Source organism: Oncorhynchus mykiss, chromosome 9 (genome assembly GCF_057628025.1).
Source record: "Oncorhynchus mykiss isolate SJ-2025 chromosome 9, ASM5762802v1, whole genome shotgun sequence".
In the NCBI taxonomy this organism is placed as follows: domain Eukaryota; kingdom Metazoa; phylum Chordata; class Actinopteri; order Salmoniformes; family Salmonidae; genus Oncorhynchus; species Oncorhynchus mykiss.
In genome coordinates this window covers 54,116,084-54,143,953 of record NC_143030.1, presented here as the reverse complement: position 1 = coordinate 54,143,953, position 27,870 = coordinate 54,116,084, and the positions used below count along the sequence as shown (strand labels likewise).

The 27,870-nt window shown below is 41.9% G+C and overlaps 1 protein-coding gene across 1 annotated transcript in view; it reads right to left on the bottom strand.

Annotated features, from left to right (window-relative positions):
• Nucleotides 1-26,353, bottom strand: part of LOC110532282 (inositol 1,4,5-trisphosphate receptor, type 3) — a 46,702-nt gene extending 20,349 nt beyond the window's left edge. Inside the window, exons 1-19 of the mRNA XM_036988217.2 lie at nt 25,857-26,353; nt 10,518-10,588; nt 7,565-7,686; nt 7,383-7,469; nt 5,534-5,692; nt 4,327-4,425; nt 3,865-3,948; nt 3,566-3,712; nt 3,325-3,420; nt 3,149-3,208; nt 2,898-3,037; nt 2,643-2,742; nt 2,405-2,565; nt 2,044-2,185; nt 1,331-1,492; nt 1,025-1,197; nt 815-934; nt 504-692; nt 80-331 (exon numbers count right to left, since the gene is read on the bottom strand). Of these exons, the coding sequence (XP_036844112.2) occupies nt 80-331; nt 504-692; nt 815-934; nt 1,025-1,197; nt 1,331-1,492; nt 2,044-2,185; nt 2,405-2,565; nt 2,643-2,742; nt 2,898-3,037; nt 3,149-3,208; nt 3,325-3,420; nt 3,566-3,712; nt 3,865-3,948; nt 4,327-4,425; nt 5,534-5,692; nt 7,383-7,469; nt 7,565-7,686; nt 10,518-10,588; nt 25,857-25,948 (2,456 nt within the window). The 5' untranslated portion in view covers nt 25,949-26,353. The remainder of the gene's footprint in view (nt 1-79; nt 332-503; nt 693-814; nt 935-1,024; nt 1,198-1,330; nt 1,493-2,043; nt 2,186-2,404; nt 2,566-2,642; nt 2,743-2,897; nt 3,038-3,148; nt 3,209-3,324; nt 3,421-3,565; nt 3,713-3,864; nt 3,949-4,326; nt 4,426-5,533; nt 5,693-7,382; nt 7,470-7,564; nt 7,687-10,517; nt 10,589-25,856) is intronic.
• Nucleotides 26,354-27,870: the final 1,517 nt, after the last annotated feature.

Here is a 27,870-nt window from a genome sequence, read left to right as displayed (position 1 = left end):
AGGAACACAACAACAATCAGTTAGATTGCAGTGACATTATGCGCAAAACCAAATCTGGGGAAACTGTTTGAAGTCATACTCTTTAATTGTGATGGAGGTGGGGATCTCTGTCCAGAGACGGGCGAACTTGACGGGCGTGACCAGCTCCTGGGGGTCTCGGTCGACGTGCGCATGCAGCATCAGTCTGCAGAAAGAGGCGCGCAGGTCAAAGGGCAGTGTCTCATCCATCATGCACAGGAAGATGAGCTCCACATCCAGCTGCTTGGAGATCTCATCTATGGCCAGGTACTGGCGGTCCAGACACATTCGTGCATACAGCTTCAGCTGGTACCTACCATAAAAAAAAGAGAAAGGTTAGACAAATGAAGCATAGACAAAACGTCACCATGGTTGGAATATTTCAGATCAGTACAACTTCCTTTTTAAACGATGACTTGTGCACGACATTCCCTTGTCTAGGAAATGAGAAGGACACTGATGTGACATCAGTGAGGAGTAGACACCTGTAGTACGTGAGCACGTTCTCGTCATGAGCGTTCCCCTGTCTGGCCTCCTGGGCTAGTTGTCTGATGCCCTTCTCTTGCTTCTCATTGGTCTTGTCAGTCCAGACCAGCCACACCTCATCATCGTCAGCATACTCCTCCATGCCCATGTATTCAGTGGTATTGGGAATCTCTTTGGGCACACGCCGTCTGCATGGACAAGCATAGGCACACACATTAAATCATACACACACACATACATACAAAGGCCATCGCATGTTTAGGTAAGTGTGTGCATGTACGCAGTTTAGTAAAAGAGAAGTACCACTCACTCAGTCTTTATGAGGATGTCTTGGTTCTTGGGATCCAGCACACACTTACAGATCAGCTCCTGAGTGACAGGAATGGCCACGTTGTTGGACACACACAGATCTGACAGGTAGTCCAGAAACCTGAGGGGAAACAGGCCGATGTTTGAGATACACCACATACAGTTTTGAATGTACATGGGTATTATTTAGTCAGGGCGTCACTCTCCTCACCTGGGTTCCCTGTTCTTGCGGACTAGGCTAACAAAGGTCTCCACCTCCGTCTTGGTGATGTGTTTCTCCAGCAGCTTGCGGTTGTTGTGCAGCAGAGCAGTGATGGTGTCCTCAGCCAGGATGTCATAGCCAATCTGAGACTGCATCACCCCAAACTGCTTGGCTATGTGCTCCTGATGGGGCAAAAGAGTGAGACTAATGTGTCTTGGCAGTAAAGAAGGCCCAGGGATCAATAATTCAGTTTGGTTAAACAACCGAGGGACAGGAATATGGAAGGAAAAAAGTATGCGAGACAATGTGGTGTACCTGGTTCTTGCGGTAGTCTTCCTGTGAGTGTCGCAGTACCCGGTAACAGAGACGGAACATGTACTGGTAGGGGGAATTCTTCTGGTCTGACAGCTCCTCCAATCGCAGCAACGGGCCCTCTGTCCCCTTATCTTTGAAAGGGGCCTTCAAGATCCCAAAGATCTTTGAAGGGACAAAAGAATAGAGAACTATTCAAGGGAACATGTGACAATATGGATATAATGACAAGAAATGATTACCTTATATGTCATCATCAGTCTAATGCAAGCCCGCTGGCTATTCTTTTTTTTCGGGGAGGAACTCAGTCGGAATAATAAAATACAAAAGCACAATTTCGAAATTCGCCTGTGCATCAGCAGTCACTCAATAGCCCATGCCAGCAATTTATTTATTTATTACTAAGTTAGCTGGCCTCAAGACTATCTAAACTTGTAGTCAGCAAGGTTGAATTACCGACCGGGTTGGGGCCCATTGATCATCAGTTATCATATAAAAACTGTTTGCCTTCACCCTTTGGCAAAATGTGTAGAATTGCAGGAAATTAGCTGTAAAACTGCACATTTTCTCTCCGCTCCCTGTCAAAATGAGTAGAATTGCATGACATTTTTTATAAAATGGCAACATTTTCTCTACGCCCCATGATGATTTCCGGTTTTCAAAGTTGCCCATCCCTGGTCTAACGCAACCCAGATGTTTAAAGTGGGCCTTCTAACCTGTTTGAGGATGTTTTGTTCCCTCATGAGTTTCTGTCTCTCGCGGTTGGCCTTGGTCATCGCCACATCCAGGACGACCTGGCCGCTGTTGGGCGTGTCCACCACAAAGAACACCAGATCCTCCAACAGCTTAATGGCAAATCTGCAGGGTCAAACACAGGACACGGTCGGACACAGCCGTTACTAGTCTGGCCCATTGGGTCTGGCCAGGGAACTATGCCATTGACTGGATTACAGTATAAGCTGTAAAACAGCTGGCTTTAATCAAGTATAACATAGAGCTCACAGGGGAAAAGTTAGGTTTATTAGAAGAAGTTTGACTTCATAGATTCATTTGGGGCCTTTTCTGCAGATACTTTACCTTCTGTCATTGGGACTGATAAAGCCCTCATTGAACCTGTCCACTATGGTGCTCAACATGAAACTGGCATCATTGGCAAAGTCCAGATCCCGGATCTCCATCACTGGCACTGACACTATGGCAAATGCCTCCTTATCCTCCTTGGTAGGGCAGGTGCCCAGCTGAAACAAGGATATAACAGAAATACTGAGTCCAAATGAACTCAGTGTCACAGTAAATCAAGTGACATGGTTCTTACCATGAGCCGGATGGGTCTCTCCTCATCGATATCTATGGGCACGTTGGTACTCTGGATCCATGTGTTGGTGCATAGGTGTCTGAGACGCACATATGAATTCCTGAAGAAAGTTTACAATAGAAATCCAGTGAAACATACTGTAGGTCAAGTCTTTGCTTCTTTATAAATAGATATATACAGTTGTATATACTGTATTGTACAGACTGTGCAGATGGGTTGAGGCCGATAGTGAGTTGAAGTGGTACAGTAAAGTACCTTGGCACAAAGGAGTCTGTTTTCTGCAGAGTGGTGGGGTCTAGCTCAAACAAGGAAGCAATGTCATTCCCATGAGGCACAGCCACCAGCTTGTACTTTATCCTCTCACCCAACATCTTTAGTTTTCCTCTACTGTCCAGCTACAGAGGGCAGGGGTCAAGGGTTAGCGTTTAGCACTATGACTGTCACGTGTTAAATTAACTAGACATAAGTACTGTGAGGTCCAAAAAAAACAAAAAAAGGATGCATACCGTATCTTCACTCGCCGAAGTCTGGATTTCAACGCTGTCACCTTTATAACCCGGATTTTCCTAAAGCAACCACAACAACACATGCGCTCTAAAATGACTCTGCATCAATACAGCCCGTGTGATAACCAGAGCACTGTGGTGACCAATATCCATGGACCAATACTTGATCATGTTACCTCAGCTGCAAGATAGTTCCCTGTGGCAAGGTGTTTAAAGCGGTACAGACTGTTCCAGTGTCCGGCCCCTCCTCGACATGGGTCATGGTGCACCACCTTGGAACACATCACACCATCAAAACAAACCTCAATCGTCATACCTTAGGCATTTAGCTGCTGTACGACAGAGCATATCCAAACTGGACTAGGATTCAAAAACGGCAAGCACGTGCGTGGGCTTGGGTGCCGTGCGTGTACCAACCTCCACTTCCCACAGGGCATTGGAGCTGGTGGCAGAGGTAGCAGACTGGCGCAGGGTGGTACGGAGGAACACATGCAGCTTGACCTTGTACTCGTCACAGGTCAGGAACTTCTCCTGCTCCGCATGGAACAACCGCACCACATCCCCCTGACCGGACACACCAGCAGAGACACCAAATCATATAAACGCTTCAGGTTAGAACGCTATTATTGTGTTAGGATTGGAAAGTGAAGAAGAATCAATTACAATGATACAAATAGTGATAGTAATATACACACGAATGTTAAAAGGGGACTTACTCCTTTCAAGACTTCATCCTTGTGGTCACTGAACATCATGAACAGGTTGATTTTCCAGCTAGTATTGCAGTTCACAGAGTTAACCTGCAGGGGGGGACACCTATACGTCAGCTTCAGCATACCTGTTCCCACTAGGTGGGTAAGCTGGATGGGTAAGTCAAAATGTACTAGATGGGTAAGTCAAAACTCGCCATATCGACAAAATGTACGAAAACAAAAATTAAGCTTTTCGGTATTAATTTAAGGTTAGGGTTAGCCATAAGATTAGCAGTGTGTTTAAGGTTAGGGTTCAAATCAGATTTTAAGAAGACAAATTGGAGAAATAGGTGGGGCTTATCATCATTGCTGGCAGTAACAAACGTTGGTTCTTTGCAATTGGGAAGTGACAGTCAGAAGCCTCACTCTTCCAGACAGATTCAGTCATGGATTAATCAGACAGTGTGGTTATGACTGGACTCTTACCTCTTTGCATCCAGCGTGGTCAGAGAGCTCATAGTTACTGGCATGTAGGGGCTGGCCTGCATTCACTGGGTTCAGGATCACCTTATCTCCTACCACTACCTGCAGAGGAACACAGAAATAAGCACAACAACAATTCCACAAGAAGCACAAGAACTCAAGTTGCAATAAGCAGTTGAAACAATAATGCCTTCTCCCCAGCTGAGGGATGGGGTTGGAGAAATGTAATCCCTCTCCGATTCATAGACAGAGCTATGGATGCAAGGATAGAGCATCCAGGATATACAAATGCATAGTTTAAACCATGGTTTGAGGCTGTATAGTGTTTGTATAGTGTTTGTTTATATTTACAAACATTGGAGTTGATTTAAGCTTATATTTTGGGTTCTGATAGGATACGACAGTTGAAGTAAGCTCATGAGTGATTTAATAAGTTATGTTCTTCAAGAATCAAAATGGGTAAATATCATTAATTTATAAGTTAATAAAATAATGGATATAGCAACTGCAGATTGCCCCTGAAGATTGTCTGAGATTTGTGAGTTTGCATGTGTAAGTGAATGTGTGTATGCACTGGTGTTAAGTACTTAAGTAGTACTTTAAAGTATTTTTTTACTTAAGTTGTTGTTTGGGGTACCTGTACTTTATTTTACTATTTAGATTTTTCTGCCAACTTTTACTTCACTACATTCCTAAAGAAAATAATGCACTTTTTACTCCACACTACATTTTGAATGCTTATCAGGACAGGAAAATGATCTTATCAAGAGAACATCCCTGGTCATCCCTGCTGCCTCTGATCTGGCGGACTCACTAAATACACATGCTTCGTTTGTAAATGATGTCTGAGTGGTGGAGTGTATCCCTGGCTATCCATCAATAAAAATAAACAAGAACATTGTGCCGTCTGGTTTGCTTAATATAAGGAATATGAAATTTATATTTTTACTTTTGATACTTAAGTACATTTGAGCAATTCCATGTACATGTTATACTTAAGTATATTTAAAACAAAATACTTTTAGACCTTTACTCAAATAGTATTTTACTGGGTGACTTTCACTTTTACTTGAGTCATTTTCTATTAAGGTAACTTTACTTTTATTCAAGTATGACAATTGAGTACTTTTTGTAACCCTGTGTGTATGTGATTGAAAGCAACTGCGCATGTCAGTTGAGTCTGTGCAGTAATACGAGTTAGGTGAGTTACATTGTCTCCGTTGGCCCTTAGCTTCCAGAAGGGTTGGATGAACATCCAGGAGCCCTCATTCCCCGTCCCGTCCAGGGTGACCCGCATGGCATTCTTCTCCAGCAGGGCAGGCAGACGCTTATTCACAGTCAGGTATTTATTACTCTTCATATGCAGCAGCTGTCAGCCAGGGCAGATCACACACGCAGAAAAACAGGCCACTGTTAAACCTCACAAAACTTTCATATTGTGTCTGGGATACTGTGCTGTTATGATGGAAGCTAGAATAGCTCACTATCCCATTCAGGAATGGAAACCAGCCAGTCAGAAAGGAACCACTTAAGAAGGAATGGCTGAAAGACCAAGATGAAAAATACTAAAACCATGTATCAACAGACAGGATCACCCTGCTGTTGTCAGTCAGAGATTATTATGTTCTACAGACAGCATCACCCTGCTGTTGTCATTCAGAGATTATTATGTTCCACAGAAAGTGCATTTCTCTCATTTCAATGGGAGAGAATGAATGGCAAATAGCATAAGCTTTAGTGAAAGAAAGATGTGCTAAGAGGATATTAAGGAGAATAAAGGAGTGGGGGAGACCTGAGGAAGCTATGCAGTAGGACTTACTTCCTGAAAGATAGTGGCGTCACTAGATGAGTTGTACTGTATTGTATGCTTGTCATTGGTGTGATGTGTGCACTTGCACAGCCATTAACAGATTACAGCTATTGATCTCCTGAGAGAGAGCGACACCCACTTTGTCTACAAACCCTCCCCGCCGTCTCCCACCTCAGCCTGTCCGAATCAAGAGGAACGCCACACTACACAGTCACAAGGAACCACACCTATAATGTCTGCCCAGATAAGAGAGGGCTCTTAACATTAACCCTTAACTTTATGTCCCATGTTTCTGGAAGTGCACAGCCCTTCATGTTTGTGTGAAGATAAGGCTTCAGAGTCAATATTGACCAGGTACAGGTACAGTGAGTGGGAATCCTGGCCCCTAGACCTCAGTCAATACATCCATTTCTCATGCGATATTGAACACGGTTCTGTGCATTTTCCTGTGAATCATTAAACCCCTTTTCTTCATTGCGCATTCGGTGATGAAAACAGGGGTTAGAGGTCTGATGATGACTATCAACTGTAGCCTTTCTATGAAATTAACAAAACCCTCAAATATGTCATCATTCAAGTTCAGACAAATATTCTTGTTTTAACACAGACTAGTGCTCTATATGCAGTAATCTAGGCTATGCTACATAGGCATTTCATGTGAAATGCCCAGCGGCAGGTATTACTGGAAAACCTGTGCAGTCTTCTCTCTCAACACTTAGAATCTCTTTAGAATATGAACACACTGAGAGGAAAATCTGACTTCACCTGGCTATGGTAATGACAACCTGACACACAGGAGTGACATGCAGAAACATGCCGTTATGGACCAGCTATTAAGAGTCACGATGAGGAAGAGTTGATTGTGAATCACCCGACTGACTATCACACCAATCCCTGTAACTCGGGGCCAATAACTCCCCTTAGTGAGTGATGCTGCATCCTTAATGTATTAAAACACAGGTGTTCTGAGAACCATCCCTGATCAATACTGTGCAGATGTGCTCAAACCTCAATACTTTGCCAGACCCATTCTGTTTTGTGCTCTGCAGACCCTTCACACTCAGAATGTGCCGGTGTGCTCAAGCTTCCCCTCGGGTACAAGACCAGCCAATCATTGATAGTGGCCTAATCCCATGACATCACAACAGGGTTACAGTAATTCCATTCACCAGAGTAGGGAGAAGCATAAGCTGTTGAACACCTGAGGGTCTGCTTACCTAAACAGTGCTGCTGGGAACTCCAACCTTACCTGAATGACAGTGCCATATTTTACTACATCTCCGTGGACTTTCTTGTTTTCGGTCTCATTCTGTTTCTGCTCCAGGTTAGAGGCATGCTGTGGAGTAATAAGGACAAGGTTGCATCCGTTTCAGTGTTAGTCCAGTGTACTGCATCGAACCTAGTGGTATGATCCTTGGTAGTATCTTTTACCTGTAGTTTCTGAAGTAGCACAACATCAGCGATCTTGTCCTTCTCGTGCTTGGCCTGCTTGGCTTTCCAGAACTGTTTCTGTGCAGAGTAACGGTTCATGGGGCACACTTTGAAGAGGCAGTCTGAGACAAGAGAGTGGGTTCAAGGGTCAAGACTGCTATTCAGGGGACTGGTGAGTATTCAATGTAATAGCTGTTTTGGTATCAAACTTAAATACCTGTATTATGGGAAGGAGAGCTAGTGGTGAACTTATCACAGATTGATTACTATCCCAAGATGGCTGCCATTATCCCAAACATCTACTTTTTTTTTAATAGTAAAGATGTGCTGGGTCACTGTCTGAGCAAGTATATATCGCTTCCACATAAAAAGCATCATGTCCTTGTTAAAAAGCGGTTAGTAATTTGCTCCACACCCGCCATAGGGGAGAGTGGATCTGGGCGTCTGGTCAATATTATACTTCCTATCCTCAGAGGGATATCCTGTTTTTAAAAGAGCCTAATACTGGAGGTTAAGGGCTTTATCAGCTGGCTGTCTGTGTGCCTTGTGAGTACAGAACAGTAGTTGTTATCTGCCACACAGGCCTGACAGGAAGCTTCTAGAGCCACCAAAACGGCAAACATCTTTAAAAATGTCCGTCACTCATCCCTCTGCAAATATTGAAATTGCTTCTTTGATACAGTCAATGTGTGGCAGGATAAATCTTTATATAGGGAAATCATGCAAACAGCTGACAGAATACTATTCATATAAAACCATTACATGGGAAACTATTAGAGTGTAATTAGACTATATGACACAGTTGTTGAGACTTATGGGTCAACATACATTTACAGTCATGTGAAAAAGTAAGTACACCCTTTGGAAAGTGGTATTTTCTTTTACATATTTGGACACATGGATATTTGAGCTGAATTCCAACCACATTCATTGATAAAGGTAAACCAATTTAACAAATCACACAAAAAAAAATAATACTTTGAAAATGTTCAAATATATAAAAATAAATGCCATTTCCTTATGCAGGAACAAATAAATGTACACCCCTACCTTTACCATCACCTAAAATGGCTAAAATTCAGATCAGGTGCACCAAAACAGGTGCAAATCATTAGGAAATCATTAGAGAGTACCTTGAGAGGGTCTAGCCTTCCATAAAGATTAGACACTTGGTCTGGTTTGTTATTAACCATATGGGTGTATGGAAACACATCATGCAAAGATCAAAATACCTATCCAAGGCCCTAAGAAGAAAAATGATTGATGCCTGTGAGTCTGGGAGGGGTTACAAATCCATTTCCAAGCAATTCGAAGTACATTGTTCCACTGTCCGACGGATCATCTGGAATTTTCTCCATTTGTAGACCACTGGCAATCTACCTAGGACAGGCCGTCCCGCCAAATTCAGCCCAAGAGCTGACCGAAAGATGATCACGGAAGTCTCTAAGAACCCCAGGGTAACATCAAGGGATCTACAGGCCTCTCCTGCCATAATCAATGTCAAAGTACATGAATCAACTGTCGGAAAGAGACTGCACAAAGTTGGCCTATATGGGAGGTCAGGAAGAAGCCTATGCTCTCAAAAAACAATGTCAAGACAAGACCGATGTTTCCCAGACAACACCTGGGTAAAGACCAAAACTACTGGAACAATGTGCTCTGGACAGATGAGTCAAACGTGGAGTTGTTTGGCCGCAATGCCAGACGCCATCTTTGGTGAAAACAAAACACTGCCTTTGAACAAATGAACCTCATACCAACCGTAAAGCATGGAGGCGGTGGCATTATGGTTTGGGGCTGCTTTGCTGCCTGAGGGCCTGGCCAACTTGCCATCATTTAGTCAACCATGAATTCCATATTGTACAAGAGAATTCTTGAGGAGAATGTGAGGGGAAAAAAAATAAATAAAAATAAATAAATAAAATATTTTTTTTTTTTTAAATCGGTCAAAAAGCTGAAGCTGAACCGAACATGGATCTTGCAACAGGACAATGATCCAAAACACACAAGCAAAGCTACAACAGAATGTCTCAAAAAGATGAAATGGAGAATTATGGAATGGCCGAGTCAAAGCCAAGATCTCAATCGTCAATTTATTGTATGCACTGGGGGGGACTTGAAGCGGGCAGTGCATACAATAAATCCCTCCAACATGACACAGTTGAGGACGTACTGTGAAGAAGAGTGGGGGGAACAAACTATCCCAGTCGATATAAGAGCCTGATAGACAGTTACAAGAAACAGCTACATTAAGTTATCTAAGCTAAAGGGGGCAACACCAGCTATTGAAGCTAGGGGTGTACTTATTTTCTCCCGCACTATAGAATTGCAATTGTGTTGATTTTGATGAATAAACGATTGCAAAGTATGATTTTTCAGTTTCATTTGTTAAAGTAGGTTACCTTTACCTGTCAATAGTGTTGAAGCGAAGATTACATATCCATCTGTCCAAATATTCACCAAAAAATACAACTTTCTAGGGGGTGTACTTACTTTTTCAATAGACTGTACGTACATCGTCAACATTTCTGTTTAAAACTAAGATCCAAGAGTAGGACATCAAATGAACCTTTGATCAGAAATGCACTGAATGCGTGTTACTCGAGGGATGGATGAGAGGAAAGTGCAGGTTTCAGCCCCCTTCAGAGGCCAGCCAGTGGAAAATGTTCTGGGTGTTTGGCTGCTCTCTGACTTGGAGTCTGTTCTCTCTGGTGCCAATATCAGGCAGAGTGGGCAGAGAACAGTGCATTCCCCATATGTCACAGTCATTGACAGACAGAGGCACAACAGACACACTTTAACATGCATAGCATGGGCAATCACTCACAAACACACAGGGAAGTATACATGCACGCACACACATACATGCCACTCTGACAAAGATACACACACACACGCAACCGCACACACTTTACGTTGTAGGCCTAAATAAATCATTTAATACTCATCTAACCTCTGAACTTCTTGGGAGGATAGTCCAGGTCCCCTGCAGCTGGCTCTACCACACATCGGTCATCCACCAACCTAGGGAGTAAAACAACACAAAGCAGATCATATATCAACATTTACAGTCAAATAATTGCACTGCAGTGTTTGTATACAGCCCTCAAATTCAAATATGGACCTTGAAGCCAATTCCATTGCTTTGTTTCATACTACCCCTCTAATCAAGGACTGAATTAGACCAAGGACACCAGGTGGGTACAATGAAATAGCAGGTAGAACAGAAACCGGACCTCGTAGGGTAAGATGTGAATACTCCTGGTATACATATGGCAACATATGCAGTGTTTCCCCTAGGATTTGTTTTCAGCAGTGGTGGCAAGGTACTACTACCGTTAGCGCAATGACATGCTAGCTGTTCCTATAGACTTCTAGCAATTGAGCCAATGACTTACCTTTTTTTAAAGCACATCTCAGCAGAAATCTATACATATGAAAAAGATTACATCACACTTTTTGCAGCGGTGGCAACAATTTAGCAGCGGCGGCGGCCCACCACTGCTAAATGAATAAAGGAAGAAACACTGATATGGCAGAACAAATACCACAACACTAATTCCCTCATGCAGAAACCATCATTGATTTCCACTTGGATTTGCTCCATGTCTCATTATGGTCTGACTTAAGCAGCTATTTATTATGAGCCACTGAGTGTCAGTGACATAGGGTTGCATTGTAATAAAAGATCATCAGATCCTTAAACTCTACATGAACAGAGTGCAGAGTGAATAGCATAAACACGTTGATTTAATATACACAGAGAAGAATAGATCTGTTGGTTTCAAATGGTGTTGTTGTAATTATTTTTTATCTATGGAACAAACAGTGCCTTCAGAAAGTGTTCAAACCTCTTAATTCTTTCCACATTTTGTTGTGTTACAGCCCAAATAAAAACATTATTAAAATGTGTTTTTGTATCACTGGCTCACACACACACAATACCCCATAATGTAAAAGTGGAATTATGTTTTTGAAATACTTGCAAATTAATAAAAAAATGAAAATCTGAAATGTCTTGAGTCAATAAGTATTGAATCCATTTGTTATGGCAAGGCTAAACAAGTACAGGAGTAAAAATGTGACATAAGTTGCATGGACTCACTCTCCGTGCAATAATGGTGTTTAACATTTGTTTTTTTTATGACTACCTCATCTGTGCCCACATTTACAATTATATTTAAGGTCCCTCAGCTGAGCAGTGAATTTCAAACAGAGATTCAACCACAAGGAGGTTTTAGAGGTTTTAGAGGTGACCCTATTGGTAGATATATTTTTTTAAATCACATTCCTTTAAGCATGGCAAAGTTTATTAATTACACTTTGGATGGTATATCAACACACCCAGTCACCACAAAGATACAGGCGTCCTTCCTAACTCGGTTGCCGGAGAGAAAGGAAGCCGCTCAGGGATTTCACCATGAGGCCAATGGTGACTTTAAAACAGTTAGAGTTTAATGGCTGTGATAGGAGAATACTGAGGATGGATCGACATTGTAGTTACTCCACAATACTAACCTAAATGACAGAGTGAAAAGAAGGAAGCCTTTCTTTGAATAAAAATATTCCAAAACATGCATCCTGTTTGCAGTAAGGCACTAAAGAAAACTGCAAAAAAGTTGTCTAAGAAATCAACTTTATGTTCTGAATACAAAGCGTTATGTTTGGGGAAAATCCAACGCAATACATCACCGAGTACCACTCTTCATATTTTCAAGCATAGTCGTGGCTGCATCATGTTATGGGTATGCTTGTCATTGGCAATGACAAGGAGTTTTTTTTGTTGATAAAAAGACAAGGAAGCTTGTGGCTTTTTAATAATATCTGAAAGGTCCCTCAGCCAAGCAATGAATTTCATTCAGATTCAACCACAAAGACCAGGGAGGTTCTCCAATGCCTTGCAAAGAAGAGCACCTATTGGTAGATGGGTAAAAATAAATCAGAGTGAAAAGGAAGCCTGTAAAGAATAAAATATTTTCCAAAACATACATCCTGTTTGAAATAAGGCACTAAAGTAAAAGTGCAAAACAATGTGGTAAAGAAATTACATTTATATCCTGAATACAAAGTGTTATGTTTGGGGCAAATCCAACACAACACATCAGCAAGTACCACTACCCACATTTTCAAACATGGTGGTGGCTGCATCATGTCATGGGTATGCTTGTCATCGGCAAGAACTAGGGAGGGTTTTTTTTAGGATAAAAATAAATGGAATAGAGCTAAGCACAGGCAAAATCCTAGAGGAAAACCTGACTCAGTCTGCTTTCCACCAGACACTGGGAGACAAATTCACCTTTTAGCAGGACAATAACCTGAAACACAACAGCAAATATTAACTGGCGTTTCTTACCAAGATGACATTGAATGATCCTGAATGGCCTAGTTAAAGTTTTGACTATGGCAAGACTTGAACATGGCTGTCTAGAAATGATCAACAACCAACTTGGCAGAGCTGAAGAATTTTTAAATTTGGCAGAGCTGAAGAATGTGCAATTATTGTACAATCCAGGTGTGCAAAGCTCTTAGACTTACCTAGAAAATCTCACAGTTGCCAAACGCGATTCTAACATGTCAAGGGTGTGAATACTTATGTAAATGAGATATTTCTGTATTTTATTATAGATACATTTGCTAACATTTAAAAAACATGTTTTCACTTTGTCATTATGGGGCATTGTGTGTAGATGGGTGATCATATTTTTAAAAAATCAATTTTGAATTCAGGCTATAAGAACAAAATGTGGAATAAGTCAAGGGGCATGAATACTACTCGATTTCCCGCCAGCTGAAAATATTTTTGTTATCTCAGATTTTCAGAAAATTCTCACATAGTAAGTTAATTGGGAAGAAGGATTTTTTACATGGTTTTTAAATGTGTATCACAAACTGCTTTTGGTGCAATTTTAGGCCCCTTTTAGACCTATACATGCCTACTGTAAGACTCTATGATCTGTGAACTGTACACGATAAAAGAGTATTGAGTATCTTGGAGTATGTCTAAAAAAAATGTTTTTTTAAATTCACATGAATTTACTCAACATTAAAATTACAAAAAGTGCCCTTTTTGATTTAACTTATTTTTAGACATATGGCTTGGAACAATATACATAGAAATGTACATTATAGGTCATTAACCAATCAGAGCCCTCATTTAGGATTGCACATTCAGCAAGTCACCAGCAGAGGGAGTTTGCTTTGAATCCATTTTCCCATTCACTGTGATGGTGGTGCTCATAAAAATGGATCATACCTTTAGTATGAATTATCAGAGAGCCCACACAGAACTAGCAGAAAGCCCACTCTGGAAATGTGATGTGCTTTTAGAAAATATCGTTCCAACCTTAAAATTAACTAAATCAAAACAGATAGTTTTGAGATATTAATAATGATATTTTTAATATCAAATGAATGTTAACATTTGTATTTCAGAATCAAGACAATATTTAGAGCACCATATTTTAGAGCACACTATAAGTAGTACAATGACCATCCTGACCGGTTGCATCACCTCCTGGTACGGCAACCGCTCGGCCTCCGACCGCAAGGCACTTCAGAGGGTAGTGCGTACGGCCCAGTACATCACTGGGGCAAAGCTGCCTGCCATCCAGGACCTCTACACTAGGCGGTGTCAGAGGAAGGCCCTAAAAATTGTCTAAGACCCCAGCCACCCCAATCATAGACTGTTCTCTGTACTCCCGCATGGCAAGCAGTACTGAAGTGCCAAGTCTAGGACAAAAAGGCTTCTCAACAGTTTTAACCCCCAAGCCATAAGACTCCTGAACAGGTAACCAAATGGTTACCCGGGCTATTTGCATTGTGTGTCCCCCACTCTTTTACACTGCCGCTACTCTCGGCTTATCTTATATGCATAGTCACTTTAACTATACATTCATGTACATACCACCTCAAATTGGCCCGACCAACCAGTGCGCCCGCACATTGGATAACCGGGCTATCTGAATTGTGTCTCACCACCCGCCAACCCCTCTTATACGCTACTGCTACTCTCTGTTTACCATATATGCAGTCACTTTAACCATATCTAGTATCTACATGTGCATACTACCTCAATAAGCCTGACTAACCTGTGTCTGTATATAGCCTTGCTACTCTTATTTTCAAATGTCTTTTTAATGTTGTTTTATTTCTTTACTTACCTACGCACACACCTTTTTTTTGCACTATTGGTTAGAACCTGTAAGTAAGCATTTCATTTTAAGGTCTACACCTGTTGTATTCGGCACACGTGACAGATAAACTTTGATTTGATTTGACACCAAGATGTTGTCCGTATCATAGGGTCTTATGGGAGGCATACACTGAGTGTACAAAACATTAGGAACACCTGCTCTTTCCATGACCTAGACTGACCAGGTGAAAGCTAGTATCCCTTATTGATGTCAATCAGCATATATGAAGAGGAGACAGGTTAAAGAAGGATTTTTAAGCCTTGAGACTAGAGGTCGACCGATTATGATTTTTCAGCGCCGATACCGATTATTGGAGGACCAGAAAAAGCCGCTACCGATTAATTGGACGATTTTTAAAATGTATATTATATATATATATATATATATATATATATATATATATATATATATATATATATATATATATATATATATATATATATATATATATAGTGCCTTGCGAAAGTATTACAGTATTATACACACATACATACTGTGGGGCAAAAAAGTATTTAGTCAAGTTCTTCTACTGTGCAAGTTCTCCTGCTTAAAAAGATGAGGCCTGTAATTGTCATCATAGGTACACTTCAACTATGACAGACAAAATGAGAAAAAAAATCCAGAAAATCACAATTTATTTGCAAATTATGGTGGAAATAAGTATTTGGTCACCTACAAACAAGCAAGATTTCAGGCTCTCACAGACCTGTAACAACTTCTTTAAGAGGCTCCTCTGTCCTCCACTCGTTACCTGTATTAATGGCACCTGTTTGAACTCGTTATCAGTTTAAAAGACACCTGTCCACAACCTCAAACAGTCACACTCCAAATTTCACTATGGCCAAGACCAAAGAGCTGTCAAAGGACACCAGAAACAAAATTGTAGACCTGCACCAGGCTGGGAAGACTGAATCTGCAATAGGTAAGCAGCTTGGTTTGAAGAAATCAACTGTGGGAGCAATTATTAGGAAATGGAAGACATACAAGACCACTGATAATCTCCCTCGATCTGGGGCTCCACGCAAGACTCACCCCGTGGGGTCAAAATGATCACAAGAACGGTGAGCAAAAATCCCAGAACCACACAGGGGGACCAAAGTAACAAAGCCTACCATCAGTAACACACTACGCCGCCAGGGACTCAAATCCTGCAGTGCCAGACGTGTCCCCCTGCTTAAGCCAGTACATGTCCAGGCCCGTCTGAAGTTTGCTAGAGAGCATTTAGATGATCCAGAAGAAGATTGGGAGAATGTCATATGGTCAGATGAAACCAAAATATAACTTTTTGGTAAAAACTCAACTCGTCGCGTTTGGAAGACAAAGAATGCTGAGTTGCATCCAAAGAACACCATACCTACTGTGAAGCATGGGGGTGTAAACATCATGCTTTGGGGCTGTTTTTCTGCAAAGGGACCAGGACGACTGATCTGTGTAAAGGAAAGAATGAATGGGGCCATGTATCGTGAGATTTTGAGTGAAAACCTCCTTCCATCAGCAAGGGCAGTGAAGATGAAACGTGGCTGGGTCTTTCAGCATGACAATGATCCCAAACCCACTGCCCGGGCAACGAAGGAGTGGCTTCGTAAGAAGCATTTCAAGGTCCTGGAGTGGCCTAGCCAGTCTCCAGATCTCAACCCCATAGAAAATCTTTGGAGGGAGTTGAAAGTCCGTGTTGCCCAGCAACAGCCCCAAAACATCACTGCTCTAGAGGAGATCTGCATGGAGGAATGGGCCAAAATACCAGCAACAGTGTGTGAAAACCTTGTGAAGACTTACAGAAAACGTTTGACCTCTGTCATTGCCAACAAAGGGTATATAACAAAGTATTGAGATAAACTTTTGTTATTGACCAAATACTTATTTTCCACCATAATTTGCAAATAAATTCATTAAAAATCCTACAATATGATTTTCTGGATTTTTTTTTCCTCATTTTGTCTGTCATAGTTGAAGTGTACCTATGATGAAGATTACAGGCCTCTCATCTTTTTAAGTGGGAGAACTTGCACAATTGGTGGCTGACAACCCTTTTTTGCCCCACTGTATGTAATAATGACAATTACAACAATACTGAATGAACACTTATTTTAACTTAACATAATACATAAATAAAATCAATTTAGTCTCAAATAAATAATGAAACATGTTCAATTTGGTTTAAATAATGCAAAAACAAAGTGTTGGAGAAGAAAGTAAAAGTGCAATATGTGCCATGTAAAGAAAGCTAACGTTTAAGTTCCTTGCTCAGAACATGAGAACATATGAAAGCTGGTGGTTCCTTTTAACATAAACATAAGTTTTAGATTGTAGTTATTATAGCAATTATAGGACTATTTCTATTTCTCTCTATACCATTTGTATTTCATATACCTTTGACTATTGGATGTTCTTAAAGGCACTATATTATTGCCAGCTTAATCTCGGGAGTTGATAGGCTTGAAGTCATAAACAGCGCAAAGCTTGAAGCACAGCGAAGAACTGCTGGCAAAGGCAGGAAAGTGTTGTTTGAATGAATGCTTACGAGCCTGCTGCTGCCTACCACCGCTCAGTCAGACTGCTCTATCAAATGCCAAATCATAGACTTAATTATAATAAAACACACAGAAATATGAGCCTTAGGTCATTAATATGGTCAAATCCGGAAACTATCATTTTGAAAACAAAACATTTATTCTTTCAGTGAAATAAGGAACCGTTCTGTATTTTATCTAACGGGTGGCAATCCTAAGTCTAAATATTGCTGTTGCATTGCACAACCTTCAATGTAATGTCATAATTATGTACAATTCTGGCAATTTAATTACGGTCTTTGTTAGAAAGAAATGGTCTTCACACAGTTCGCAACAATGGTCTTCACACAGTTCGCAGACAGCCCAAACTGCTGCATATACCTTAACTCTGCTTGCACAGAACGCAAGAGAAGTGACACAATTTCCCTAGTTAAAATAAATTCATGTTAGCAGGCAATATTAACTAAATATGCAGGTTTAAAAATATATACTTGTGTATTGATTTTAAGAAATGCATTGATGTTTAAGGTTAGGTACACATTGGTGCAACGACAGTGCTTTTTTCGTGAATGCGCTTAAATCATCACCCGCTTGGCGAAGTAGGCTGTGATTCGATGATAAATTAACAGGCACTGCATCGATTATATGCAACGCAGGACAAGCTAGATAAACTAGTAATATCAACAACAACTTGTGATTATGTTAAGATTGATTGTTTTTTATAAGATAAGTTTAATGCTAGCTAGCTCCTTGCTGCACTCACTTAACAGGTAGTCAGCCTGCCACGCAGTTTCCTCGTGGAGTGCAATGTAATTGGCCATAATCGGCATCCAAAAATGACGATTACCGATTGTTATGAACTTGAAATCGGCCCTAATTAGTTGGCCATGCCGATTAATCGGTCGACCTGTACTTGAGACACGGATTATGTATTTGTGCCATTCAGAGGGTGAATGGGCAAGATAAAAGATTTAGGTGCCTTTTTTAACGGGGTACGGTAGTAGGTGCCAGGCGCACAGGTTTGAGTGCATCAAGAACTGCAACAATGCTGGGTTTTTCACACTCAATAGTTTCCCGTGTGTATCAAGAATGGTCCACCACCCAAAGGACATCCAGACAACTTGACTCCAATGTTTCCCACAGTTGTCAACATGGGCCAGCATCCCCGTGGAACGCTTTCGGCACTATGTCGAGCCCATTTTCTGACAAATTGAGGCTGTTCTGAGGGCAAAGGGGGGTGCAACTCAATAGTAGGACGGTGTTCCTATTGTTTTGTTCACTGTCTAAAACGGGCCTAAACTGGTCACTTTCATCATGATTTTCTCAAAAATGGTTTGTAAAAATGTAAAAAGCATTTCAAACATCTTTCCTCGCAATTACGTTTTTACGTGAAAATTGCCAGAACAATCTGAGATACCAAAAATATTCCTGCTCCTGTTGACGTGGAATCGACCCATTTCTGGTCATCTACGGTATAGACAATTATAAGTGGTAGTTCCATGACTGTAGATGACACACAGAAGGCAGGACAGGCTCATACAATGCTGTGAAAATATGCAAAAAGGGGTTGATGCGTTTAAAAGAGCCTGTCTGAAAGGCCAAACTAATCCTACATCTGTCCATATGTACCATGTGTCTGTATAATCATGTCAGCGTGCAGAGGATTGTCTCCAGTTAATGTCCCTTTATCCCCTCAACATAATCAATGAGAGTTACCTATAGCAGCCAGGCAGGGGTGTTGTCTACCTATTATGGGCTCATTACTTTGGCTAGAGTCTGTAGTGTTCCACCTGGTAATTAATGGTTTTTTGTTCCCCTGGTCATTTGCATTGTACTTGAAATCACTCAGCCTCAGGAATGTAGGTATTTTAATTTTTTTTTTTTTTTTTTTTTTTTTAAGAGCCACTTTAGGGTAATTTAATTAATTCACACAAAAGAAGACAAGTGAAAGACAACACAGTGCAGATAAAAACAAGGTAAAAAAAAATGTGCAGGTGAGGTTGGAAACCCAAGAGGGCTTATATGACCACATCAAAAAAAACACACGATATATGTACAACAGCTGGTTCAATCTATTAGGCCTAAACAAAGACTTTGAATTGCAATTGAACATGAGACTCAACGTAGAAAAAAAAAACATGTTTGCAAGATATTTTTATATATTTAAATTGTGGTGTGAATACCACCAGTGGTGTGCTGTTTGACTAGGTTAACATCAATGGGTGGCAGCACTTTACCTGCGACTGAGAATGCAAAGCATCTCTTATGTGTGATTGAATGCAGCACAGCTGTCAGACGTCACAGGAAGAGAGCAGGCTGAAGTGGTTTTAAGGTCTATGACACCTTTGAAACGTGTGTCAGGTCCCTGATTATTTCATTCATAACACAGAGATCTGCACTGTTCTCACATGTGTATTTTACTCAAGAAGCATAGACAAATGGTATCAAAATAACTAATTTATCCTTCTTTAGTTACTACAGACATTAGTGATGGTGGGGGGGGGGGTCGATATAGTTGCATAGGGATATTATTTTGAACAATATAATGCAATATTTTTGACAGTATAGCAATATTATTTTTGCACTAGTTGGCCTTACCTGCACCAAAACTGCAGTATTTTTCCATCATATTTTTTTCTCCATCTTCTTTTTAAAAAGTGAGCCAATTTGTTTTCAGAACTTTTATTTCTCATGGCTCTATTTTGTCCCTCTGCAGCAGACATAGCAATATATTTGGAACATCAAATCGCAATACATATCGTATCAGTACTTAAGTATCGTGGTGGCGCATAGATGGCGCCGACGTATGGCGCCTCACCTTGAGCTCCTACAAAACATTGCAGGTTTCTACTTTTTCAACAGTTTTTTTTCTACTGTGTTTCTCAAATTTTCGTACCCAGTTTGTTTCGTGCTTTACTTCAAACACCCGGATAGAACTATTGGAATATGAATCACCACTCACCGTCCACCAGAATTTCCCCAATTCCCGGAGACGGTGGAACAATGGTCTAGCTTCTTCAGTGAGGCGCCGGGTTGCTTGAGAGTCCTACCGGAGAGTTGTAAACGAAGATGCAAACGGAGAGGCAGCCGTGGAGGGGGGGGGGGGGGGGGGGGGGGGGGCTTAGTGAGATTGGTCACCCAGCGTCTCAATCTACCATTACCAAGCATACTATTCGCCAATGTTCAATCATTAGTGAATAAACTTGACAAACTCAGAGTGAGGATCTCCTTCCAAAGGGACATCAGATTCTTCAACATATTCTGTTTTTCTGAACCCTGGCTTTCCACCGATATCAAAAGGGATTATGTACAACCAGTGGGTTTTACAGTTCATTGAGCGGATATGAAGAGGACTCTTTCTTTCAAGAAAAAAGGCGGAGGGCTCTGTTTTATGACCAATAATAAGTGTTGCGACGGGGGAAATGCACAGCAAGTTACGAGCTTCTGCTTGGAATACTTGGTCATCAAATGTCACTCTCAAAGATCTTTATTGGTACATGGTTCATTGTCTCAGGGGACTTTAACAAAAGTAATTTGAGAACAGCGCTCCCGAATATCTATTAACACATTGACTGTCTAACCCGCAGAGATTCTACGCTGGACCACTGCTACATGTCTAATCAAGCTTTATTTATTAAAACAAGCTTTAGTTATACAGCGCATTTCAGACATGGAATACAATGCAATGTTCTTCACAGGAAAAAACTATGAAAAACAATAAATTAAAATGTAAATATTTACTACACAACAAACATAAGAGGATAAAACACTAAATCATAACTGAAGCCATGAAGTGCTTCATTGCTCACATCAACACCATTATTCCAGAAACCCTAGACCCACTCCAATTTGCATACCACTCCAACAGATCCACAGATGATGCAATCTCTATTGCACTCCAAGCTGTCTTTTCCCCCCTGGACAAAAATAACACTTATGTGAGAATGCTGTTCATTGACTACGGCTCAGCATTCAACACCATAGTGCCCTCAAAGCTCATCACTAAGCTAAGGACCCTGGGACTAAACACCTCCCTCTGACGGGCCGCCCCCAGGTGGTGAGGGTAGGTAACAACACATCTGCCACGCTGATCCTCGACACGGAGGCCCCTCATAGGTGCATGCTCAGTCCCTTCCTGTACTCCCTGTTCACCCATGACTGCATGGCCAGGCACGACTCCAACACCATCATTAAGTTTGCCGACATCACAACAGTGGTAGCCCTGATCACCGACAACGATGAGACAGGGAGTTCAGAGACCTGGCCGTGTGGTGCCAGGATAATAACCTCTCCCTCAACGTGATCAAGACAAAGGAGATGATTGTGGACTGCAGGAAAAGGAGGACCAAGCATACCCCCATTTCTTATCAACGGGGCTGTAGTGGAGCAGGTTGAGAGCTTCAAGTTCCTTGGGTGTCCACATCACCAAACTATCAAGGTCCAAACACATCAAGACAGTCTTGAAGAGGTCACGACAAAACCTATTCCCCCTCAGGAGACTGAAAATATTTGGCATGTGTCCTCAGATCCTCAAGAAGTTCTACAGCTGCACCATCGAGAGCATCATGACTGGTTGCATCACTGCCTGGTATGGCAACTGCTCGGCCTCCGACCGCAAGGCACTACAGAAGGTGCCTTTAACTCTACCTACATATACATATTACCTCAATTACCTCGACTAACCTTTGCCCCCGCACATTGACTCTGTACCGGTACCGGCTGTATGTAGGCTCACAACTGTTATTTTACCACTGCTCTTTTATTATTATTATTATTATTATTATTATTATTATTATTATTATTATTATTATTATTATTATTATTATTAACTTATCTATTTTTACTTAACACTTACTTTTCTTAAAACTGCATTGTTGGTTAAGGGCTTGTAATTACGCATTTCACTGTAAGGCCATCTACCGTCCTCCTTTTGGCAAATCTGACTATGACTCCATTTTCCTCCTCCCCGCCTACAAACAAAGACTTAAGAGGAAAGTTCCGGTGGTCAGGTCTGTACAACAATGGTCTAACCAATCAGAATCCATGCTCCAAGATTGTTTTGATCACGTGGACAAGAATGTGTTTCGGGTTGCCTCTGAGGATAACATCAGTGAACACGCCTACTCAGTCACCATACTCATAAAGAAATGCATGGCTGACGTGATACCGATGGTGTCTTTCAAAGCTTTTCCCAATCAAAAACCATGGATTGAAGTCGAGAGATGCTACTTAGAAACAAGTCAAGGTGACCCGAGGCAATTGTATCACTAAACAGTACAAATACGACCTACGCAGATTGATCAAGATGGCAAGACAAGTGGAGAAGCAATTGTGGAGAAGCAATTAAGCTTCAACGATCATGACTTACAAAAAGAAAGCCAGTCACATCACGGACACCTTATTCTCATGCTTCGAGCAAAATGACTCTGAGCTGCCCGAGGAGAGCCCCTGAGGACAATGAGGGCTAAGTGCTTGCGGTCTCCATGGAGGACATATGCAAGTCATTCAAACGTGTTAACCCTGGCAAGGCTGCTGGACCAGACAGCATCTCTAGCCGTGCCCTCAGAGCATGTGCAGACCAGCTAGCTGTTGTGTTTTCTGAAATGTTCTCTCTCTAGCTCAGGCTGTTATCCCCACCTGCTTCAAGATGTCCAGTATCATCCCCGTGCCCAAGAAAGAGAAAATAACTGAACTGGATGACTACCGACCCGTAGCACTCACTTCTGTCATCATGAAGTGCTTCGAGAGGCTAGTCAAAGACTACATCACCTCCTCCCTCCTCGACCCTTTCTAATTTGCCTACTGCCCCGACAGGTCCACGAACGACGCAGTTGCCAATGCACTGCACACTGCCCTCACCCACCTGGACAAGAGGAATGTGTGAGGATGTTGTTCATCGACTATAAATTGGCCTTTTATACCATAGTGCCCTCTATGCTCACCACAAAGCTCATAGCCCTGGGACTGAACTCCTCCCTATGCAACTGGGACCTGGGCTTCCTAACAGGCCACCCACAGGTGGTGAAGATAGGCAACATTACCTCCTCCATACTAATTCTCAACACAGGGGCCCCAAAAGGGTGCGTCCTCAGTCCCCTCCTGTACGCCCTGTATACTCACGACTGAGTGGCCTCACACAGTCCAAACTCAATCAAGTTCGCAACTCTTCAACCTCAGGAGCATATTGTCGGACTGCATCACAGCCTGGTATGGCAACTCCACCACTGCTGACCGCAAGGCACTAGAGAGGGTGGCATGCTCAGGCGAATGCACCATTGGGTGCACACTGCCTGCCCTTCAGGACACCTACAACACCAGGTGTTGCAAGAAGGCCAAGAAGATCATCAAGGACCTCAGCCTCCTGAGCCACGGCCGGTTCTCCCCGCGTCCATCACTCAGTACAGGAGCATCATGGCTAAAACTAACAGACTGGCCAATAGCTTCTACCCCCCAGACCATCAGGCTGCTGAATAGCCACCACTAGTCAGCTACGCCCCACCCCAACAGACATTTATCATGCTGAATAGCCGCCACCACCACTCCTAAACCACACTTAAAGCAGCTTTAGCCGAGCTACAGATATCTAATAAGCAGCCCTATGTTGTTAGACAGTCAAATGTGTGTCCTCGAAAGACAAGTGAGAGCAGTAACTCCCAGTATTTAAATTCATGCAAACTAGGGCTAGGGTCTGATTTATTTATTTTTTTACATTTTATTGAGCTGCACCATTTCACCATCGGAAGGAATCTATTGTCCCCACAGATGATAAATCGAAGTTAAACATTGACTACATATTGTTACAAATATGACTCAGCCAGACACTTGTAGCCTACTTTGAACAGTATGAAGTGAATGAACTAAGTGTGGCTAAGAGGTGACTCCTCAAGAAGCTGTTTGAACAGGCATCAAAGGCCAAGACCTAGGACTGTATTAGTTGCTGAGCCTGACTGGACAGGGTTGGGTCGGCGGTCACAGCCAGGCTGGTGCACAGAGGGCACCAGACCACATACAAAGCTGCCCCTGCTCCAGCAGCAACTGGGGAAACCACAGGAAGCACTATGAATAGAGAGCTATTAAGTCCCATGTGACATGAGCACCACTCCGTTGGAAATCTACAAAGGACACACTGGCATCATTTCCTTTTCCTGACATAATCCCTACTGCAGTATTTTCATTTAGGCAAACGATCAAGTAGGGGTGGGACGGGGAGAGGTGGGCTGCAGCGTAGCCTTTACGTAAACATAAACAACAACATATACCACTGTCAGGGAAAAATACACTGAGCGTACGAAACATGAGGAACTGCAACGCTATTGGGTTTTTCACACTCAACAGTTTCCCGTGTGTGTCAAGAATGGTCCACCACCCAAATAACATCCAGCCAACTTGACAACAGTGGGAAGCATTGGAGTCAACATGGGCCAGCATCCCTGTGGAATGCTTGGCACCCTGTGGAGTCCATGACCTGATGAATTGGGGCTGTTTTGAGGGCAAAAGGGGGTGCAACTCAATATCAGGAAGGTGTTCCTAACGTGTTGTACACTCAGTGTATTTAGCTGTCTAGAGACAACGTTGTTAATAGTGCACCTGTGTTTTCACACCTTTCACTGACAGGGAAAGATCAGTGTTAAACTAATAGGGGCCAAGACATTTTTTCAACCTTTTCTGTTGAGGAAATACAGCACTATTTTAGGCACACACAAAAGCAGGTGTAACAACCGTATTCATCAACAACAATACAGTGCAACTGTGCTCATAATTGAGATACTCTAGTGTATTGCATTGTGAAATACAGCTCAACAATGAGCTCCCTGAACACAATTTTACTAGAGAACAGATGTTTGCATATGGGTATGCATGACTATCTAGAGATCACGGTCATCCACTATTAATACTGTGGAACTGAGACTCCACGGCCCACTCTTGCCATATTGAGACTGGGTATAAGTTATTTTGTCATTAGCTGATTAAATAAATGAGGGTCTCCTTGAGACACTACATCTCAGAAGTATCTAATGACTATTTGATATGGCTGCAAATGTTACAATAGCTTACTGTTCTGACTGAGTAAATATGAGCGAAGCCTAAATCAAATCTCTCTCAGCGAGATTGTAGCCTCTGTGTCAAACAGTCCCTTATTTAACACTTTCTTGAAGGTATACCCATTTACAAATATCAGTGTTTAACTGCCAACTGGGAGCAGCTGGGGTGTTGTTGAACCATGGGGGCTGTTTGCGTTTCAAATAATTAGGGATGTGTTAAACTTTGGAAGTGTTAATGAATTTACCTGCAAAAAAAGCTGAGAACCATTCACACAGACCCGACAGCTGTATTTTAGGTACTAGCTCTATAGTTGGCTTTTCATTAACCATATTATTTGCCCCCCTGCCCTTTTCAGATATACGACAATGCTGATATAAAAAAAGCAGGCAAATTAGTAGATTTCGCTCTGTGTATGAAGGGGATATGAGTCTCGAAGTCAGAGTAAGGACAACGGATGGAGTAGCTACCGGTATGTTGACATGAAGGTACATGTATATTATCATCTGTCAAAATAGGTAGTATTTGTAGGGACATGCAAATACTTACCCAAGTGTACTTATAAAACCATTGACAGAGCCCTCTGCGTAAAGGGAAACGATGTCCCCAATGTGCAAAAAGCTGGACATTGAATCCGACATCTTCGGTGTCTTTCTCCTTGAAAATGATCAACTGAAATACAAACTTTGTCCCCTTCTGTCTTCTCTACTTGACTGCAACAACTTCTTGGAGTGCTACGCGTTATCTAATGTCGCTCTTCCCCCCGAGGGCTAAGAACCCACATTCGAACGACTTTAGACTTTGTTGTACTGCATCGAGGAGGACAATGTAGTTCATTCAAATAATAGTTTTCTATGTTCTATGAAATAAAGTTTAAACCCGAAAAAGAGCAATGATAGCCCAATATAAATGAAAGCAGAGAAAGTCCAAATGTGTCAGCGAAGTCCTCATGTTGTCACTGCACCTGAAGACAGAAAGCTTTAGAACCAGGAAGTGTGTGATGATGATAAATCCTCTAGTGAGCAGCAGTAGCCTGTTCTGACAATGTAGATTAGAAAGATCCACACACCCCTTCATACCCTCTCTTTCCTACATACAATAATGCACTGAGAATTGGTAAAATTATGTAGGGTGCAAGGGTGTCAGAGTCAACATTCACGTTTTTATTCAGTGAACATGATTAGGCCTACATGCTCATATAGAGCCATAATCAGTCAAATGATGTAAATACTGTCAATAAACCATCATTTAAACCATATAAACGAATAAACCATAATTATGAGATATATTTTACATTTCATTGATTGAGTTTCCTATGAACAGCAATGGCAATGAAGTAAAGCCCTTTATCTTCTTCCCCAGACCCCAGATGAACTCGTGGACACAATTTGTATGTCACTGCATCCAGTATGAAGGAATGTTAAGAGGTAGTTTCGCAAGCCACCACTAACTTTTTATTTTTTATTTTATTGAACCTTTATTTAACTTGGCAAGTCAGTTAAGAACAAATTAGTATTTACAATGACAGCCTACCAAAAGGCAAAAGGCCCCCTGGGAGTACGGGAGCTGTGATTTAAAATAAAAACAGTTAATAACAATATAGGACAAAACACACATCAAGACAAGAGAGACAACACAACACTACATAAAGAGAGACCTAAGACAACAACATAGCAATGCAGCAAAACATGACAACACCACATGGTAGCAACGCAACAAGACAACAACATGATAGAAACACAAAATGACAGCAGCACAACATGGTAGCAGCACAAAACTAGCATTAGCGCATGACTGGAAGTATGCTAGCAGTTACCATAGACTTCCAGTCATTGTGCTAACACTATTTAGCAACAGCGCTAATGCTATTTAGCATCTGACTCAGATAAAAAATATGCAGGGCTTCAATCCTGAAGTATCCCTTTAAGATCAGAAGATCACTGCTGTACTAGGCTACTGTCTATAAGAGAGTGATGTGGCGGACTGCAATAGCATCGAATAGTCCCCGCGATATGCAACTGTTCAGGGAAGTCAGGAACCAATACACGCAGTCAGTCAGGAAAGCCAAGGCCAGCTTCTTCAGGCAGAAATTTGCATCCTGTAGCTCTAACTCCAAAAAGTTCTGGGACACTGTAAAGTCCATGGAGAACAAGAGCACCTCCTCCCAGCTGCCCACTGCACTGAGGCTAGGTAACACGGTCACCACCGATAAATCCATGATTATCGAAAACTTCAACAAGCATTTCTCAACGGCTGGCCGTGCCTTCCTCCTGGCTACTCCAACCTCGGCCAACAGCTCCCCCCCCCCCCCCCCCCCCGCAGCTACTTGCCCAAGCCTCTCCAGGTTCTTCTTTACCCAAATCCATATAGCAGATGTTCTGAAAGAGCTGCAAAACCTGGACCCGTACAAATCAGCTGGGCTTGACAATCTGGACCCTCTATTTCTGAAACTATCCGCCGCCATTGTCGCAACCCCTATTACCAGCCTGTTCAACCTCTCTTTCATATCGTCTGAGATCCCCCAAGGATTGGAAAGCTGCCGCAGTCATCCCCCTCTTCAGAG